Genomic DNA, 21,232 nt, shown 5'->3' with positions numbered 1-21,232 from the left:
GTGTGTGTGTGTGTGTGTGTGTGTGTGTGTGTGTGTGTGTGTGTGTGAGAATATCTCCCTGCATGTGATGGTTCATTAACACACCAGTGGGGGAGAGGGCAGCTCTCTGTGTGCTTCCAAATCTTATGAAGGGCAACTTTTATAGAGCACATAAACATTACACCATCCACTCACATGTACTAACACAAGTCTTTTCTACACACATACATTGACATACACACACAACCGCACCCCAAAGAGCACTGATTGTGTCCATAACATAAACTGTCATGTTAAAAGCACTAGAAATATTGTTTTGCTTTAATGGTTTCCTTTGTGGGTGGTGTTTGTGCAAGAAATCAACACCGGACATGCTCAGTTATGTCTGCAAAACGTGATGGTCCCTGTTAGACGAGCGTTTTGATACGTCACCTGTCTGGCATCGCTGTTTTCCTGAGTGGGCTGGGCCAGCAACATCATGTGATGTCACCATTTTAGCCAAGATTCAATGTCACATGGCTGTCTTACGACAGTTATGTTCTATGTCCCCTCTTGAGTAAAAAAAATGGTGAGGTTTTGACTCTCCTTTTGATGGTTCCTTTTTGAAAGGGAATTGTACATGTACTGAAAAATTCAACAAAAATTGTGAATGACTTGTCATAAATTGTTTATTTACTTCTTTAAATAAATAATACAATAATAAAATAGTTTCAAACATTTGTATGTATTTTATCAGTAAAAACTCACAACTACAAACTATCAGATTTTTGCAAGTTACTCTTAGTTCCAAATAAAAAGTTGCGAACTATCGAGGTCGCGAGTGTCAAGGTTCCACTGTGTGTATATATAAATATATAGTGCAATCCGATTTCCATTTGATTCCAAACAATGTGATTCAATGCAATACAATGTAATATGATGCTATGCAATTCAATATGGTACAGATAGATCACTTTTATTTCTTTAATTCAATCAGACATCAAATCACAAAATCTAACGCAAAACAAAGAGAAAAAAGATTAAATAAAACCAGACGTTCTTTTCCTGTTCTGTCACCAGGAAGACGCAGCTCTACCTCTGCCATGTTAATCTGTATTCTGTGGAGATAGTGTGACATTTCATTAATATATTTTTGGAATATTTTTAATAAATGTATTGCATTTATTAAAAAATTTTCTGGAAAAAACTTTTCTGGAAAAGACTGGTTTTAAAATTGCCAGTACAGATAAATATCTGTTGAAGTCCAAAACTGAGTATCTTGCTGTCTAACAAGCTGCTTTGTAGTATTTAATGTCCGCCTGCTTCATTTCAAACTATTATGCTTTCAATGCAGATTACTTATATTAATCCATTGTATTAATATGTTGGTCTGCTAATAATTTTTTTTGTTTGCAGAAAAGATTGCACTACATAAATGCTAGCATTTGGAAGTGGTGGCAAAGTGGTTAAGTAACTCAGTGATGTTGTACTTCTGCTTGGAAGATCATGAGCTCAAATCCAATGTAATTGAATGTAAATGTTGTACACAACTGCACCCATTGCATGCATTATTCATTTTATAAAATGTTTTTTCTGTCAGTTGGAGTGGACTGTTTGGCCTTGTTAGCTTTCATGAAGCAAAAGATAAAGTGGCATCTCCTTAGCCAGCCCTTAGTATGTCACCTATGGGCTATATGGGATAATTACATTTAACTTTAGCGCCGGAGATGCTTGTTAATGCAAATTCATCTTGACAGTTACTTTGCCTATAACACTAACAGGCATTTTAAGCTTCTTAGTCTTTATTGAGAGAATTGAATGTATGGGTAGGTATGATTTTCTTGATCATATTCAACCAAAATACACCAACAAGCATCTAAACATTAGTAAAAGAAGCAGAGCTTTCTTACTTATCAGGTGGCCAGAGATATCCTCTTGTCCTGACGGACAGATTAATGCTAGCTCACGTCATTTATTCTTTCTCTCCAGGCCACCACACCTAATGCCTAGAGTTTTCTCTCTGAGCTAATATTAAGCATCGACAGCTGCAGTCATGGCTACAGTAACCAGAAATATAACTGGATTTATTTGGAGCAAATTTGACTCATTCAGTTCTGTCAATGTAGTTTTCTGGTTCCCAAAGGAAACACCTTAGATTTTTTTCAACCCTTATTAAACAATACTATGACTAATACTCAAAATAAATACTTTGGAAGGTCTTATTGTGTCGCTACAGTGAGAATTTGCAGACATGGATATCATATATCAAGCAAATACAAAAACAATCCACGCAGCAGACTTGAAGTAAATAAAAGAGACAGATTAGTGAAAACAAGTGTCACCAGTGTGAAAGCAGGGGGGAAAAAAGTAAAAGGAAGTAACATGGCAGTGCATATGGATATAAATAGTGGACAGTGGTAGTTTTTATTTTAGTTACATTTTGGAACATAATTTTTGTTCATTTTATATAATTTAAAAAGAATAAATAAGTGAATTTTTCAGACACTGGCCAATTTACTTAATCGCTTTTGCATGGCTCTTTCATTTGAATTTGATGCTCTCAATAATGCTGTAGAAGTGCGAAGCCTTTATCTATGTGAAACTACAAAGCATCACACACTGCATGCTTACTTATTTTATATAAATGTTTTTTTTTTATATATATATAATTGTGTGAGGGCTGTCAGCTCTTTTGGAGTTTGAAGTAAATACAGTGGGATGAAATGAACGTGTGGCCCTGTTAGCATAAATGCAGATATATTTCTGATCACTGTAGTCACCATCACATATGGGTCATTAATTTAATATAGAATGTGAATATTAGGACTAAATATTGCACCTAAAAAATTATTTGTCCTATCAAGCATAAATGTTAAAGGTCACTTAGTGAAGCTCACTATCCCTGCTGTAATATTGCATATTCAGGAAGTTTCAGAAGCGTTTAAGAAGCCTGGTTTCTGTGCTTGTCTTTAAAGCCATACAGTCTAATAAGCAAAACAGCATCTCCTCTAAAATACTGTCCCATGAAAATGTATTCAATCAGTGTGTTCAATCAGTGGTGACAGCTAAGCTTTGTAACCTCCCACGGAGCTGTGATTCATCTTCAAAGAGTCAGAATGTTTACTGTTAAAGTAAAGCATGTAAGAGACTCCATGCTTCTTTCCTTCTTCACTTTCCTGCTCCATGGCCAGCGTCGTCTAACTCTGGATCGGGACAAACCTTGCTTATGGATACACAGCCAGTGAGCCCTGTTAATTGTGTCTTCCATTCTTTCTCTCTTTCAGTCTGATGGTCTCTCTGACAGTGTCTTAATTGCTTAGAAGTGTGTCTCACATATTCCCTGTTGTGGAGTACTGCAGGCTCTGGACATGTTTGGTAATTAATAAGTATGCTTTCCTTCAGCCAATAACAGTGCACTGTTATTGGCTGTTAGTGGATATGTAACGGTGTAAAAGTCTAGGCCTGAGTACAAAATCTGTGTGTGTGTGTGTGTGTGTGTGTGTGTGTGTGTGTGTGTGTGTGTGTGTGTGTGTGTGTGTGTGTGTGTGTGTGTGTGTGTGTGTGACTCACTCAGACTCACTCTAACTCTGCCTAAGTTAGTCTGACTCCAACTCAAACTCACTGTGACTTTGAATCATACCCACTCTGACGCTGAATCTAACTTACTCTGACTTCAATTCAGACTCACTCTGACTCCAAATCAGACTCAATCTGACTCAGGCTCACTCTGATTCAAAATCAAACTAACTCTAACTCTGAATCAAACTCACTGTGACTCCAAATCATACTTACTCTGACTCTGAATTAGACTCACTCTGAATCAGACTCACTTCGACTCCAAATCATATTCGCTCACTCAGACTCACTCTGATTCTGATCCAACTCACTGTCTCTAAATCAAACTCACTCTGACTCCAAATTAGACTCACTCTGACTTCAAATCAAACTTACTCTGACTCTGACTCCAAATTAGACCTACTATGACTCAGACTTACTCTGATTCTGAATCAAACTTACTGTGCCTCTGAATCAAACTCACTCTGACTCTGAATGAAGCTCACCCTTGTCTGTGTAAGTCAGTATGTAAGTCAGTGTGTGAGTGTGTACAGGAACCGGTGTAGGAGTCAGAGTCAGTCTTTAAACTCTGCTCCTATTTAAACTGTGTGTGTGTGTGTGTGTGTGTGTGTGTGTGTGTGTGTGTGTGTGTGTGTGTGTGTGTGTGTGTGTGTGTGTGTGTGTGTGTGTTTGTGCATACATGATCAATTGATGGATGGTTCAAGGCAACTGTCACACACTCCACATGTAATAACAGGGATGAATGGCATAGTAGAGTGATCCACACATACTCACACTTGCTCACAGTCACAGTGGAATACGATTTCATTGCCCAGGGCATCCGTCCTGTTGCTTACACATCAAATTGCTCTCTTAAACCTGTGCTTGAGAGTGTGAGTGAACGAATGATGCTTATACCTTTGTGTCCTCATCTGAATTGTTTTTTTTAATCAATAGTGCATCTGGGAGAACTCTGAAGGATCTCATTTCTTTAGTTCATCTGCTGTGTGTATGTTCATATGCAGACATATAATCAGACAGTATTCCAAATCTAACAATAAAACTTTTACATCTAACTCAAGAACAATCTTTATCCAATCAAATGAAATATATAATTAGATTAATTAAGCATGAAATGGAAGAATAATTGCAGTGGAAACATTTGAACTTGATTACTTTTACAATCTGATTTTGCTAATAAACACATTCAGCACACAAGTATTTGTGCCGTGATGACTGTCAAAGTGACTGAATACAGTTCATGTGAAAGTTTTTTAAATAATTTGAAATAAGCATTGGGGTCTGATTTCAGGGTTCAGTTTGGAACCCAGTGAGATCTAAATTCTTTTGTCTTTCACCTCCTTAAACTTTTCCACATTTCCACATAACTGAACTTGAGGAGCATCATGTTAGCTTTTACCCTTGAGCACTTGATTGTGTCTATGACTAATCCCCTTTTTCATCATTTTTTTATTGCTGAAATTGCAATCTGTGAAAACTAAATCAATTTATTGCCATTAATTGCCATATTTCATCAAAATGCAAATATAAACATATAAATAAGGAAAAGAAAAATCTATTTCAAAGGACTTTGAAAAAATAAATGCACTGCACTGTTTTCTAAATGTTTTAGTTTGAAATGATCCCAAACTTTGAAAACGTTCTTCTCGCCCCTCGCTGTTTTCTCTTCGTTCCTCCATTTTTTATTATATATAAATCACAACCTTTGCATGGAAAGTGGCATATCTGTTTCCCCGTTATTTTTTGCATACACCACGTTTATAAACGAGACCCCATAGAGGTCCAGAGTTTAGCGGGTGGTGCGTCAGTAATAATCGTCCATGAGAAAAAACAGTGCTAGCTAAATAGACTAAACAGAGCATTAAGGCCAACAATTTGATGCTTTTTTGGATTCGAATTACTCAAAGAGTTGTTTCACCCCTAGACTTGATGTAATAGGAGGGGTGGTAGCTGAGGGGTCAAGGCATTAAACTCATAGGCCAAGGCAAGGCCCCCAACCCCATAGCTGCTCAGTTGTATGAATGCGATAAATGCCAGACTCTCTGGATAAGGACTTCTTCCAAATGCCATAAATATAAATGTAATAAATGCCTAAATACTTGATTCTGCACTCAGGACAGATTCTGGCCTTGTTTGAGTGTAGGGTTTACATTATAACCTCAAGTTTGCTTTCACAAACAGGAATTCCTTCCAAGCTGTCAATTTATTGCACAAGTTCATACATCACTACAGTTTAGGTATTTTGATACCAACACTCAAGCAGGGGAGAACAGTGCTTTTGGGATGCTGCCATGTCATCATGCTGGAATGCCTAAAAATAAGGAGACATTCTTATATAATTTAGGCCAGCATTAAACCTGATGCTCTTACTGCAACTGTTTAAGCACAAAGATAAGCAAATTATACTGCTTTACTCCTCTAAAGATCTGGGATTAGAGTACAGACCAAAAGTTTATATATATATATATATATATATATATATATATATATATATATATATATATATATATATATATATATATATATATACAGTACAGACCAAAAGTTTTGGACACACCTGCTCAAAGTAGCTTCTTCAAAGTAGCCACCTTTTGCTTAGATTACTGCTTTGCACACTCTTGGCATTCTCTTGATGCCTACTTTGAAGAACCTACAATATGACATATTTTCACTTCACTTTTTTGTTATGAATATAATTCCATATGCGTTAATTCATAGTTTTGATGCCTTCAGTGTGAATCTACAATTTTCATATTCATGAAAATAAAGAAAACTCTTTGAATGAGCAGGTGTGTCCAAACTTTTAGTCTGTACTGTATATATAATATATATAAACTTTTAGTCTGTACTGTATATATAATATATATAAACTTTTGGTCTGTACTGTATATATAATATATATAAACTTTTGGTCTGTACTGTATATATAATATATATAAACTTTTAGTCTGTACTGTACATATAATATATATAAACTTTTGTCCTGAAAAAATACAAGCGTTAGAAAACAACTTAATCTCTGACTTACAGCAGCAGCTGCATTTATATGGTGATTACGTGACATTTTAATTGCCTACACTTTATTCAGCTAATTATGTAGCTTATAATTGTACAGTATATGTTTAAAGGTTTAAGGAAACCCAAACATCAAACCGTATTTGGTTCATCATCAAATTGTTGCCACAAAATTTGAAACCTCACAATTACATAGGATGATTTTTATTTTCACCGGAACTAAGAGGCCTAAACCTGTCCCAGCATGACACCAGTTCCAAAAGAGTGGAGATTATTATTATCTGGAATGAGATATTTAAAACTGATTCATTTTTCACACTAATTTACTGATTGTGGGTCTGATAGTAAGGTGTCCACAAACTTTACTTATAATTGTTAATTGAATTTCCTCCCTATTTCTAGTGTGTGTGTGTGTGTGTGTGTGTGTGTGTGTGTGTGTGTGTGTGTGTGTGTGTGTGTGTGTGTGTGTGTGAGTGAAGAATTTCAGTTTCGAGGTTTTGTATGAGTCCATAATAAAAAACGTAAGTCGTAAGTTAATTTCCATACAATTAACACTTAAGCACAAACACACACGCACACGCACACACACGCAAAGGCGCATACATATCCGCTGTTCTTCAGCAAAGCACTGTATCATTTATCATTCTAACTAATGTTGATCCCATTCAGCGCGTTAGCTGTGTTAATCAATCGGTGCTCCGGAGCCAGTTTCCTGGGGCTGACACACACTAAAGCAGGAAATAGGTCCTCCGCTGGGTTAAGAAACCTCATCAGTACATGATCAATACAAAATCATAACTCAGACAGTCACTAATTATGCAGTGTGTGTGTGTGTGTGTGTGTGTGTGTGTGTGTGTGTGTGTGTGTGTGTGAGAGAGAGAGAGAGAGAGAGAGAGAGAGAGAGAGAGAGAGAGAGAGAGAGATCAGTGATCAGGGGGAGCATCAGGGAGCTGAAGGTGGTGAAGGAGAGTTGGACACTCAGCGAGTCACTGAGGTATGAACTATAAAACATCTAAGCCAGGCTATTTCAGGCTACACCCCTGGGGATAAGAACGAGAGAGGGAGGATGAGAGAGTGTGTCAGGATAGGGGAAAGAGAGACATGGCAGTATTCGTGTGAATCAAACGCAATATCCCCACCCTCACAGAGCATGCTACTTCTGCTATCATTCACAAATAACACCCTCCCTTCGTTCCTCTTTGCCTTCTCTTTTCTCCTCTCGGTCGTTCAGGGCTCAGCATACCAATGAGCAAGGGACTGCATCACTGCACTCCTCCTCCCGGGGAGTCGTGACTTTCTTCTCATTCCCTCTCTTATATACTGTCTTGCCTTGGCCTGCGCTCTTTAAGGCCTGCTCCTTATCCGATGTTCTTCTCTTTTTGGATTTGCACCTCCGTTTTTTCTTCTCATTCACACTTTTTTTTTACCCTTTACCAGCTGATTGTGAGTTCTATTCGATGCTGTACTGTTTCATTCACATGTATTGGGTGACATGGGATAGGTACTGCAGTGCGTTTTCTGAGCTCCATTTTTTTTTTTGCTCTTAAACTTTCAAATTCTATAAATTCATCAATGCACACTAATATAGTGGTAGTGAAAGAAAGGAGTCTCTCCAGTTAGACCATTGTATGGCACAGCAAGGGTGAGCCTCAAGCCAGCTGTTGTCCACCACATTCCCAGCACTAGCTCCATGTCTTCCTCTCCAGTCTGTCTCGCTATCCTCCCTCCTGATGTGCTTCAATTCCGATGGTAAATAAAGGTCTATTACATGCATCAGTGCGCTTCGAGCCCAGAGCTTTGCGGAGCGCTACATTAGAGCACATCCGAGCTCTGCACACAGGCCTAATGTAATCCTCACACCACACTGTGTTAAATACAGCATGGGCATCTGTTTACTGTAAGACACAATTCTCTGCTTAACGCCGTCACACCGAATAACCTTGATTAATTCATTAATTGTCTTATGATCATGTTCACGTCTCATTTAGCCCAAGGCAGGTTTCTATTTTGGTGCAGAGATATAAAGAGAGAGGGAGCAAGACAGAGAGAAATTTCTATGCCCTTCCTTTTTTTTGAAGTTTGTGTGTGTGTCCGGAGCCAGAAAGAATCTCTCTTTACTCCAGACATTTTCCCTTCATTAACCTGCATGATCATCAGCATTGAGTCTCTTTTTGAATATCAAGCATCTATTATCCTACTCTGCTCTTGTAAGACGATGTAGATGTGTGTGTGTGTGTGTGTGTGTGTGTGTGTGTGTGTGTGTGTGTGTGTGTCTGCACCGGAGTCGATTGACGCTGGATTTGAGAATAGCCGGCAGATTACTGATATTGTGATGGCCATTAAATTTGACAGTTTAAACGGAAGAAAATGTTTCTGAAGCTGTAAGGGCTTTAGACACAGCAACCCACAAATCTTGCTCCGCCCCACATGTCTCTCACTGCTGAACATATGAAATGGTGAAAAAGTTCTACTTAGGACAGCTTTTGATACAGCAGGTCACTTCCATCTCCTCACATTGTAGCCACAGTAACAGCAAAGCCATAGATAGCACATGTCTAATGAGGACTGAGATGTTATTTTTGCAGGCTATAGGCTGCGCGTCAAATGTTTGACGATCTTTTCAGCAAAATGTAAATGCATCTGTGTGTTGCACAGACCATGTGTGGCCATGTGCTCAACTCAAACTGCGCTTAGCCCATGTTGCCTGCTGCCTAACAGTGTTGAATGACATCATCCTTCATGTAACTGGATGAGGGATGTGCATCTCCATAACTGAGGCCAATGCGGGTAAAGAAAAAAGAAAAAAAGAAAAGAAAACCAGACGTCTTTTTTCCTGTTCTGTCTCCGAGAAGATGCAGCTCTACCTCTGCCATGTTAATCTGTATTCTATGTGAGTCTCAGGACACGCCTCGGTCTCCGTAGTGTTGTGATACGCCATATTCAGAGGTGCTGAGAGAACACGCTTGAGCAACAGTTTAGCGAGAAGAAATCAATCTACATATTAAATATTGGTCACAAATTATTTGTTGTGTTCTAACTACTAAAAGTTTTAATTATATAAATAAATCGGTTTTTACCGATGCAAATATGGTAAAAATGATGCATCCGGATACAAATGCCAACTTGTAACTGATGTACACTTTGTAACTCGATGCATCACATCGTCAACTTTTATGGCGATGCACCGATGCGTATCGGTGAATCTTACATCCCTAATCTGAACAAAAGTTCCCAAGAACTGTGTCTGAGACAAGAGAAAGCAGCACTTTTATTATGTATCTGCTAAATGGGTATACTTTACCACCGCCCCAGTGGTATTATCGACAGTGATTGCTAGAAACAATGATTGGATGATGGTATATTTAACAAATTCTATTTATAAAACATTACATTTCATTAAATGTAAACATGTATATTACATTTAACATTTAATATGTCATTATGTTATTCAGCAATAAATAATCAATTTCCATATCTTCCTTAAAGTCCTACTATTTAAATCCTAGCAAATACATTAATAGTTTGCACTTTGAATTATGTATTGACCAAAAAATGTTAAATCAAACAAAAGTGTGTGTGTGTGTGTTTCTGCAAACGTGGCATCTCTTCACCCAGCCAAGAGAAAGCTAGATTTTTTTTTAACTTCCCAAATAGTTCATGTTCTTTAATTGTGTGTGTGTATATATATATATATATATATATATATATATATATATATATATATATATATATATATATATATATATATATATATGAAAAATTCATCATAACAAAATTCATCATCTGCAAAATTCTGACGTTTCTTCTCAGGAAGTTAGCCAGGACACATGTCTCAGTCAAGCACATAAAAGCAAAAAGCATGAAAAAAAAATCATATTTCTAAAGGAAGATAATACATGCAGTTTAGAGACATATCTGGTCTTATCTGCTATCTAATATAAATTCTTTAAAAAGCAACCTTTAAATAGTGTCCTGGCAATCCTGCTTCTTACACAGGCCTGACTTCCTCATCTGTTGTAACATTAGTGTGTATGAACTTGGCCAGGCTAATTTAACTATTACAGATAGGCTAATGCTTAAAAGCACATTTTGCTAGGCTAATAATACATTTTGAAACACGGTACTAAAAAACATAAACTGAAAACAAAAAAAACCCTCCCAAGGTAGTTCTTTTCTAAGTTTCAGTGTAGTGGTATTTCCATATTTGGGCTTATTTGGGCAAGCCTGGGGATACGTTTTCCATGGAGATTACATATGTTACACAACTAATTGAATAGCAAAATGGTATGTTATATTTGATCTGGTAAATTTTTCTGGTAACATAAAAAAAAATAATAATAAAGTTCGCAGACTGAGCCTGATTTTCTGTAAAGCTGCTTCATGACACAGTTGTTAGATAAAATAATTAAATGTATTGTGGTGTTTATGATCAAAGACAGTGATCCAGTGATGCTCATTGTTGTAGATCATGTTGTTTTTCTATAAAATGTACTGTAAGGGTGAGTTAAATGCAGGACAGTCAGTTTTTGCAGGAATGACAAATGATCCGAACGCACTTACTATCAAATTCACTTTCTTTAGACTCTCAGTTTTCCGTAGCAACCATCTGCCCATGACAGACGCTAGAAAATATCAGACCAGGTCCTCGAGCGGGTCAGAGCATTTTTGCGAGCGATACATTCAACCTGCCACCTGCTGATTTCCACAACACTGGACCCAGGGCCAAATGTTCAAAGTGCTGAGAAGCTTAAGGAGTGTGCTCTGATCATGACATGGCCTTGTTCTATAGACAACATGTCACTGACAGAATGGGAAACTACTGGCAGCTCTGTCCTTTTCAGTGGGCAAAATGCAGAAATGAGAAATAAAAAGAACTTACTCCATGCCTAACTATTCATTATGCATGCTTCAGATGAAAGTGCTGGGCAGCAAACTGATCTCACTACAAATCTATGAACACAGAATTAAAAGCACGGGCTGGGGGATCGGAGTGGTTTTCAGGGGGTGCTAGTTTTGGGGTGGTTAAGGGAAATTGCTTGTTCTCAACTCCCAGATGCTGTCCAGAAGGTAAATTAGATAAATTATAATCTCAACTTCTTAAAGCAGTGATGAACAGCAGAAAGAGGTTATATTTAATAAAATAAAATAAAAAGACTACAATTCAAAACTTTTATGCATTTACATTTCTCAAATTCACTGTTCGAGGTCTTAAATAATTTAGAACAAGTCTTAATTTTCAAATGTCCATGTAACTCTTCCTCTAATGCGCCTTAAAATGCTCATGCAGCATTTTCGAATGTTTTTGTTTGTTAGTTTCCGTTAGTTGTAGTTCTTTCTCTCACTAGTCCAAATATAGTTCGCTGTATTAGTAGAAATCATTAACTACAAAATGAATTTGGGGGCTTGGTTAAGGCCAGTTGTGAACAACGTATTTGTGTGTATGTGTTTTTGTCGTGATATAGATCTTAAATTTCATTCTTAATAGTTTTAAAAAGATCGTAAAATGTCTTGTTCATATCAAGTGGGGAAAAAATATTCAGACACTCAATTGTATTTTGACTTTGTTTTTATACGTACTGCATTTTTTCTAGCTGCATATAAATAATATTTTCGATATTTAACTCAGCAAAACAAACTTGCAGTGTAGATGTAAATTAGACAAATGAGACTGTGTGCACTGCAGTGTAGATAAACACTGGAGTGACTCCCTCAGACAGATGGATGACTGAAAACACTCAGAACCGCTTCCATATCAGGTCTAAAAATGTGCAGTTTCGCAGACTGCTGATGTGAACTCAAGTCGTCCGATTTAGTGGTGCTATGTCACTGTGCCGTAGCTGTAGTTCTGTAGAATTATACTCTAGGCGTATTGTTTTCTCTCAGCGTATTGCGTCGAAAATTGTTTTTTGATCAATGTGTATTGCAGGCTGAAACACTCGTATGTAGGTAATTAAGCACTGAGAATATACGACAACAGCTGGAACATCACACGCAGGGCTTTACGGCGCAACACTTTCACCTCCCCATGCACTGATTAAGGACACATTAGCATAGTCAGTTTTTTTTTTTACTGGCAAGAGAATCATAACTGGGGTGGCAGGTATGGAAAAAGATTGTAGCATGATATGTAAAATTATTTTAATACACTATAGTTATTATTTGTTTTTTGATAAGAAATTGTATAAAGATGTACAATATTTTCATTAAGAGTAGAAAAAGGAATAATAATAATGACTTTCCCAGCCATATGTGGTTCTTTCCCAAACTGTTATCACACAGCTAAAGGCAATTATTTCAGGTGTCTTTGGATGCAGTAGCATGAAATATTCCCCTTACCTGAACTAGAAGCCCCAAACCAGTTCCAGCATGACAATGCCAATGTGCACAAAGCAAACTCCATGAAGATATGCTTTGCATGGATTTAGAGTGGAAGATCTCCTGCTTTAGAGCTCTGACCTCCAAACTATTGAACACCTTTGGGATGAACTAGAGCACTGGCTGCACCTCAGGCCTCCTCACCTCACCTACACCAGTACCTGACTTTACTAACATCCTTGTGTCTAAAGTAGCAAAAATCTCCACAAGCACACTCAAAATTCTAGTGGAAAATCTTTGGACTAAATTTGGACTAAATGTGGATTGCAATGCAAAAAAAGGATATACCATACTTATGACCGGGTGTCTGCAAACTTTTGGTAATAAAGTGTATTAATTCCTGTGTATAGTATGATTGGTCAGTAGAATTCCTGACACTACTCAATCACACTAACAGAACAACAACTGAATAATTATATGGTTTATCACAATAGTTATGGTATAGATTTTCTCATCTCTAATCATGACTTACACTATACTACATCACTGCAATGTTGCTATCATCTTTGGTTTGCTATGTTTCTTGAACCCAGCCTTCACCACACCCACGTTTATTTACCATATGTCTCATTGTAATAGTTCTGTATTAGATTTTTAGCTTTGTTTCACTGTTATGATAATACACTCTTTACGTTGCTAGTTGACATGCTTTCTGTCGAATTATTGGATATTGATCCCGTATCAGATTCTGGCTGGGGCCTAATAAGACAACTCTGCATTTACATCCTGTCACCTCTGGCTGTCCTTCAATACAGTTCACAGTGCTGCTTTACAGCAATCTCTGCATATGTCGGTTTCAAAAATTCGGTTTATGTAGGTTTCATGAGTGGATTTTGGTAAGAAGCTCACCTCGGATGATCACTTCTCTTATAGCTGATGCTGATGTCACAAACCTGGACCAGAGCGATTTGAAGATGAAGCACGAGATGCATTTGGATGCAAATTTGGCCCCTCAGGTTAATGCATTATCGACGTTAGCATGCGCACGCCACATGGAGAGGTGCTCAATCCTGTTCTAAATCCATTAGAGTGGAGTGTGATTGATGCGAACTACCAGTCAACCAGCTGTTCGCACGCTCAGCTTAAACTCTATTACACAAGCATAGTTAAAAAGAGGTTGACACATCAGCAAGTACGTACGCATACACTTAATAAGCATGCTGACACCCAGATCACTTGACTGGCAGGAAAAGTGTGGGGATGACTTACCCTAGATATAAATACAGTCATAGAGTGCCTAGACGCACACAGGACTCACACGTGCACACCTGTACTGGCTTGGACCTTTTTCGAGAATGCAGCAGGCCTCATTCAGAGTTTTTTCCCCCCACACTGCAACCGAGGACTAATGAAGTAGAATCATTGTGAGATAAAACTTTCTCAGCCTCTTCCTCTCAATATCTTTCTGTCACGTTCCCTTTTACTCCATTCTTGTTGTGTTGTGTCACATCCCTCACCACAAACACCTTCCTCGCTCTCTCGCTCTCTCCTGTCTCTCTGATTCTCACACTGTCTTTCATCTGCTTGTCTGAGTGCTTTTAGGTAATCTTCATGTCATTCGGCTCTGTCACATCATACGAATAGGCTTTTCAAGCATGCTTTGTCTCGGCTCTGTATCAAACGATGGCTATCTTGTGTTACGGAGATAATTTTGGGCCTTAAATAAATATCTTAGGAAAATGTATAATTCATTTAAGGCATCTTGTATAATGTACGTGGCAAATACAAATCGTAAGATTTAAATCATAATCTTTAAGATCATTAGCAAAATCGCTAAAAATGCAAAGAAAAACTTGGATGTAGGTACCTACATCAGTTCCTGACTAACATTCTTTTAGCTGAATTAGCACAAATCTTCACAATCAGACCACAGTGGAAATCTCTCCAAAAGAATGAAGGTTATTATAACAGCAAATAGAGACTGTGGAATTGGATGTAAAAAAAGTCTAAAATCTTATGGTCAGGTGTCCACAAAATTTTGTTTGTATAGGGTATGTGAACACAACCTGAATAATATACCAGTCGACCCTGCACACACATATTTCAGAACTAGGGGGCAATTTAGAGTGGTGAATCTACCTCGGAAATTGGAGGAAACTGGAGAAACTTGTGTTTGCATTGTAGCAGGTATGATAAAAAAAATGATATTTAAAAATGATATATTAAAATAGTTCTAGTCATTAAATGATGTACTGCAGATGTTGCATCTTCTATTCAATTGGAGAGTATTGGGTTTTTTTTTAAAGGAAGGGGACACTGTCACCACTGCATCAGTTCAGAGAGATAGAATCTAATTAAACACCTGACAGAAATGATCTAGGCATCCAGGCCAAAGCTTCTTATGTTTTACATCCATGTGCAGTACAAAGATGAAAAGATTTTCGAGATGGGTTTTAAAACAAAAATCTTGGTGTTTTTTTATAGTTATATTAAGATGAATGTGGATGTAGAAATAAAGTCTCCACTGGAGAGAATAGCTTGGTTTTATCATATAAACAATAGGAAATAATAGACATGTTCCCAGCATGACGTGTGTTACTTGCTCGCTGATTATGATGTTTTTATGTTGCCTTTGGTCTTATCTCTGTCCCTGTCTTGACATTAGGTTATTTCCCAATTCAGTTTCCTGTTCTCCATTTGGATCCTGATTAGTTTGTCTTGTTTGTCCTTGTGTGTCTTTGTCTCTTTACTGAGCCTGATTTCACTTTCCTACATTTCAGGTTTTCTCAGTTCTTCCCATCTTTTCATTTATAATAATGGATCTCCGTGTGTTAATGGTGCTTACACTTCTGGATCATTAGTTTACGCACTTGTGTCCTGCCTCTAATCAGCACACATTACACACTGAGCCTATTTCTTGCGCTTACTGCTGTGCAGAATATTTCAATACGATGTGGAGATTTTCGAATCTGCAGAATAATATTGTGCAGTTAATGTTGAGTTGAATCTGTGTTGACTTGGATGCATGATTGTGGTCATTATTTTGTTTAAAGAACCGTCTCTGTTTAAAAAGTTTGTTTTCGGTTGCCCAGACACAACACAAGGTTCTGATTGTAGTTCCATAGACTCTTGAAGTACAAACGTGGCTTCCTCTCAGAAATGTTTCTTAACATTTTTTGCATTTGTGCTTTCAGACAGCTTACTGTTATGGTGAAAGCATCAAAAAGCTGACTTTGTAATAACCTCACAAATTAATGTAAACTGTGCCACTGTCCAGGTTCAGCTGTTTTTTATGGTCTTGTTTGTGCTTAAAGACGTCGTCCTTGATTGTGATGAAGGAAATTATGTAAAAAAATGTACTGTTATTTAAATATTACAGTTTGTATCAGTTGCTTTGGAGCATTTCTCGAATCATCCTTAATATTTGTACACCAGTATTTCTTCAAAACAGTTTGTACAAACAGCAGAACACATTGGATTTCTTGCAAAAGCCTGTATTTTCTCAAGATCCTTAGTTTATCTCTCAAAACTAAGTATTTATGTCAATGAACATTTCATTGAAATCAGAATAACACGTCTTTTTGTAACAAGATAGTCATAATGTTTAGTCATGTTGTCAGTATAACAGTGCACGGTTTCAGTATTGCTTTATGTGTAAACTACGGTTTTGGAGTTCAATTATTGAAAATGCAAACGCAAAGGATGATATATGTGAATTTCAACAGCACAAATGTACACATTACTATATTTGGGATATTGGTTGCAAGAGACCGGACATGATTTACACTTTTACAAAATAAAATTTTAATTCTGTGTTTTTGCTCTGTCTGCCTACGCTCACCAATTTAACGTTTACCAGATTCACTTTTGACATATTTTAGAGAACTAGTTGATCATTGGTTGATCTATTGCCCTACACTTACCTCCATTAGTGACATTAAAGTTCATCAACATGACATAAACAACTGATAATGTAGGAAAGCAGACACTTGTACACAATCAATGTCTAAATGTTTTAGAGATTGAAACGTACTTTTGAGAACTTTGTTTCTGAAATGCTCCAAACCAACTAGAAAAAACTGTAATAGTTAAATATTTCGCTTTTTATTTTAATCAATCAGAGGCATCTAAAGCGTGGATTGAATTTACTAATGTTCAGTGTATTATAACTTTTATTACTATTTAAATGTGTCTATTTTTGCTATTAAATCAAATGAGCATATAATGTTACAGGTCACACACTCACACTTGCACTATAACAGTGCTCCCTCTGTCACAAACTTGGCCTGGATTGCAGATTAAAGGCTGAGCATGAACGCTTGAAACTTCAGCCAACATTTTTCCCAGAGTACCATTTGACTAATGAATGCCAGTTTTAAATGTGGCAGCCATTCATAGGCTTCTCTCTGCCAGAGCTGAAGACCAAAAGAGACCATCAGGCAGTGGCCTGGTCTCCTACTCAAATAAGCACACATACTGGAGAGGCAGATTAATGGAGCCCTGTGTTATTCCACTGTAATATCACATATTTACATGGGCAGTTGAGAGCACAGGGTTGTGCAGCAGTACTGCTGTCAGCTATAACGCAAAGCCTTTTAGACATGCTGGAGTGCTCTGTGGGTTATAGGCTGTAGTAACTGTAGGATGGATGGCTTCTGCAGTGGATGTAAAGTGAGTTTTACTGCTGTCAGTCACATTGAGAAACCGTTCCTCCTACACAGCAGTTGAAAATATTTTAAAAGCTATGTCTCTGCAGCCAGAGTGTGTCAGGAAGAAGCCAGATGGAAGAGGACTTGTCTATGTACACTGCTCTGTACTGGGTCAGAGCTCTGGCTGAAGTCATAAGCAATACGTAGCACGTAGCTTACAACGCCACTTATTTTTGTGCCGTGAAATGATGAGGAGTGTGTGTGTGTGTGTGTGTGTGTGTGTGTGTGTGTGTGTGTGTGTGTGTGTGTGTGTGTGTGTGTGTGTGAGTTGTGTGTTTAGAGAGAGAAAAAGAGAGGCAAAGCAAAGACACAGATGTGGCAAGTTAAAAGTAAATCTGATAATCAAATACATATCCTGCAGGCCAATTTGCCTCCTGATTCCCTGATTATGATTTGCATCATAATTGCTTGCATTTTGATGAAAGTGTGAAATTACTCACATGAGAGTGAAGTTGAAGAAATTAGGCTTAGAGAATAGCTTTGCTTGTGGCAGGTTCACAAAAATGTACATGTGTGTGTCTCACATCATCAAATTTAAAACATAATCAAAATCTAAACATTGACCATTTTACTTTCAATGCAGAAAATGTATTTTAATTCATATTAATTATGACATTTTATATTTTCATGTGCTGGTGAACTGTCATCAGAACATGCTTACATAAAACATGGCCTGTGACGGTGTTTCTATATACATGAAAATACCAGGCATGTGTTCTTGTGAAATTCTAAATGTAACTTCATGTCACTTCTCTTATTCCAAAAAGATGTGTTTATGATTTTGAATAAATGATTGACAGACTGACTGACGGGCATACTGACTTCCTGATTGTTTGACTTATTGACTAACTGACTTACTGACTAATTGACTGACTGATTTACCGACTCACTGACTGACTGACTGACTGACTGACTGGCTAAATGACTTACTGACTGACTGGTAGATCGATTTAATGACTGACTGATTTACTGAATGAATGATTTACTGACTTCCTGGCTGAATGACTGACTGACCGAACGACTGACTGACTGACTGACTGACTGACTGACTGACTGACTGACTGACTGACTGATTTTGGACAGTAACTGACTGACTGACTGACTGACTGACTGACTGATATACTGACTGACTGATGATTTACTGACTGACTGACTGATGACTTACTGACTGACTGACTAACTGACTGACTGACTGACGAACTGACTGACTAATATACTGACTGACTGTTGACTTGCTGACTGACTGACTAACTGACTGACTATAACAGTGATATACGGACTGACTGACGAACTGACTGACTGATATACTGACAGACTGATTACTTACTGACTGACTGACTAACTGACTGGCTGATATACTGACTGATTGACTGATGACTGACTGACTGACTGACTGACTGACTGATTGATTGATATACTGACTGACTAATGGACTGGTATACCTACTTACAGACTAAATAATTTACTGACAGACAGTCTGACTTATTGAATTACTGTCTGTTGACTGGTTAACTTGGTGACTGACTGAGTAAGTGGGACTGAGTAAGGAAGACAGTAACTGTTTGTATGAGTATGTGACTGTGACATCCACTGAGTGAATGAACAATAGACTCTGTAACTGACGTAGTAAGTAACTGATTAACTGAGAGACTGAATAAGAGAGACTAAGTAGATAAATGAGTGACTGATTGGGTGACTAAATGAATGAGTGACCTATTGTGTGTGTGTGTGTGTGTGTGTGTGTGTGTGTGTGTGTGTGTGTGTGTGTGTGTGTGTGTGTGTGTGTGTGTGTGTGTGTGTGTGTTAGCAGTCTTATTCATAGTGTAAGAAGTATTATGTATTTCACTCCCCTTATAGATTGTAAATAAAGCATATTATTTACATCACTCCAGAAATCTGCCTGGCTCTACACACATACACACAAAGGTAGGAGAGGAAATCACTGTAGTGGATTGATGTTTACAGAGCTCTTATGCTCCTATTGGCAAATAAAGAGGAACACTCAGGTGTGACAGAAACCTGTGTGTGTGTGTGTGTGTGTGTGTGTGTGTGTGTGTGTGTGTGTGTGTGTGTGTGTGTGTGTGTGTGTGAGTGTGTGTGTGTGTGTGTGTGTGTGTGTGTGTGTGTGTGTGTGTGTGTGTGTGTGTGTGTGTGTGTGTGTGTGTGTGTGTGTGTGTGTGTGTGTGTGTGTGTGTGTGTGTGTGTGTGTGTGTGTGACTGTTGGTAATTGTGGCTTCTTCAGCTATAAAACTAATGGAGTGCTAAGTAAATTGCAGGTTTGTCCTTGGTTTTGATAAACATATTAGATGCATACAGACAGGCATGCAAACGCACACACACACAAACACACACAAGCACACAAGCACATACACACATTGTCAATCTCATACCTTGAAACTGTGGTATCCTAGCAACTACAAAGCCGAAGGACAGAGCTTGACTCAGGAGAATTGTTTGTGTGTGTATGATTATATGTATGTGTGTGTGTGTGTGTGTGTGTGTGTGTGTGTGTGTGTGTGTGTGTGTGTGTGTGTGTGTGTCTGTGTGTGTGTGTGTGTGTGTGTGTGTGTGTGTGTGTGTTGTGTATGTGTGTGTGTCATTGCATGTTTGGCTCAGGTATTTTGCCCATCAGATTGTATCACTCATGTTTAAGCTGCTTGAATAGTGGTATCTTTCCAGAGTTGTACATTAAGTATTTTGTTAATCTACATATGTATTTACTCAATTCTCTTTTTCTGTCTCTCTCTCTCTCTCTCTCTCTCTCTCTCTCTCTCTCTCTCTCTCTCTCTCTCTCTCTCTCTCTCTCTCTCTCTCAGTGCACAGTATAGGAGAAGGGGGCTTTTGGGAGGGCACAGTTAAAGGGAGGACCGGATGGTTTCCAGCAGAGTGTGTGGAGGAGGTACAGATGAGACAGTATGACCCTCGACTAGGTAAGTGAAACACAAAAACTCCAAACTTTAGCAGGCTGCTATTTGTGCCTTTTGCCACACACACACACACACACACACACACACACACACACACACACACACACACACACACACACACACACACACACAGTAAGCACTACATTTGTGTAATATCACCTGGTTTAGGTGTTGAAGTGTGATTATAGCATCTAGGTACAAAGTTGCATTAAATGTGGCACCAGGGGCGCACTGACACACAGACTTTCTCAGTCTTTATTCATAGTTATATCAATTATACACAGGGACACTTTGCAGTCTATAATCAGACCTGAGAACAGAAGTGGTAGTTCTGTTCCTGCGACCAGAAGGTTGTAACTTTGCACCTAAAAATCAGTCATGATTGTGTCTTTGATTAAGAATCTTTTTTTTTATTATTATTATAACAACATTATTATTATAACAACTCCAACACCTGGAGTAGTGAAGCTTAGCAAATTACTAATACACTAATAGGTTTTTGTTTGGAAGCACATATTTATCTCTGCATTTTGGCTTTCCGGCCACACTGAGACAGTGTTTTTAGTCAACCAAAATCAAGCTTTTTGAAAATGCTTAAACGAAGGGGATAAATTAGAAATATTGCATATTGCAGGAACGTTTCAAGAGCTGGAAAGTAAATAAACAGAATGACGCAGGTCGAAGCTTCTTACATTTTGCTCACGTGCAGTACATGGACGTAAGCGTTTTCAG

At 37.9% G+C, this 21,232-nt stretch overlaps 1 protein-coding gene across 9 annotated transcripts in view; it reads left to right on the top strand.

The window, feature by feature from the left end:
* shank3a (SH3 and multiple ankyrin repeat domains 3a) overlaps window positions 1-21,232 on the top strand; it is a 272,211-nt gene that overhangs the window by 211,302 nt on the left and 39,677 nt on the right. For all 9 annotated transcript variants that reach the window (XR_014535302.1, XR_014535303.1, XR_014535304.1 and 6 more), the window contains one exon: window positions 20,390-20,503. Coding sequence is in view for 6 of the 9 variants with exons in the window: in XM_083551732.1 (XP_083407858.1) it covers window positions 20,390-20,503 (114 nt within the window). In the remaining 3 variants the exon portion in view is untranslated. The remainder of the gene's footprint in view (window positions 1-20,389; window positions 20,504-21,232) is intronic.

This window comes from Silurus aristotelis (assembly GCF_946808225.1).
Source record: "Silurus aristotelis genome assembly, chromosome: 10".
In the NCBI taxonomy this organism is placed as follows: domain Eukaryota; kingdom Metazoa; phylum Chordata; class Actinopteri; order Siluriformes; family Siluridae; genus Silurus; species Silurus aristotelis.
The sequence above is the reverse complement of the archived record's forward strand: the minus strand, read 5'-3'. Positions and strand labels throughout refer to the sequence as shown.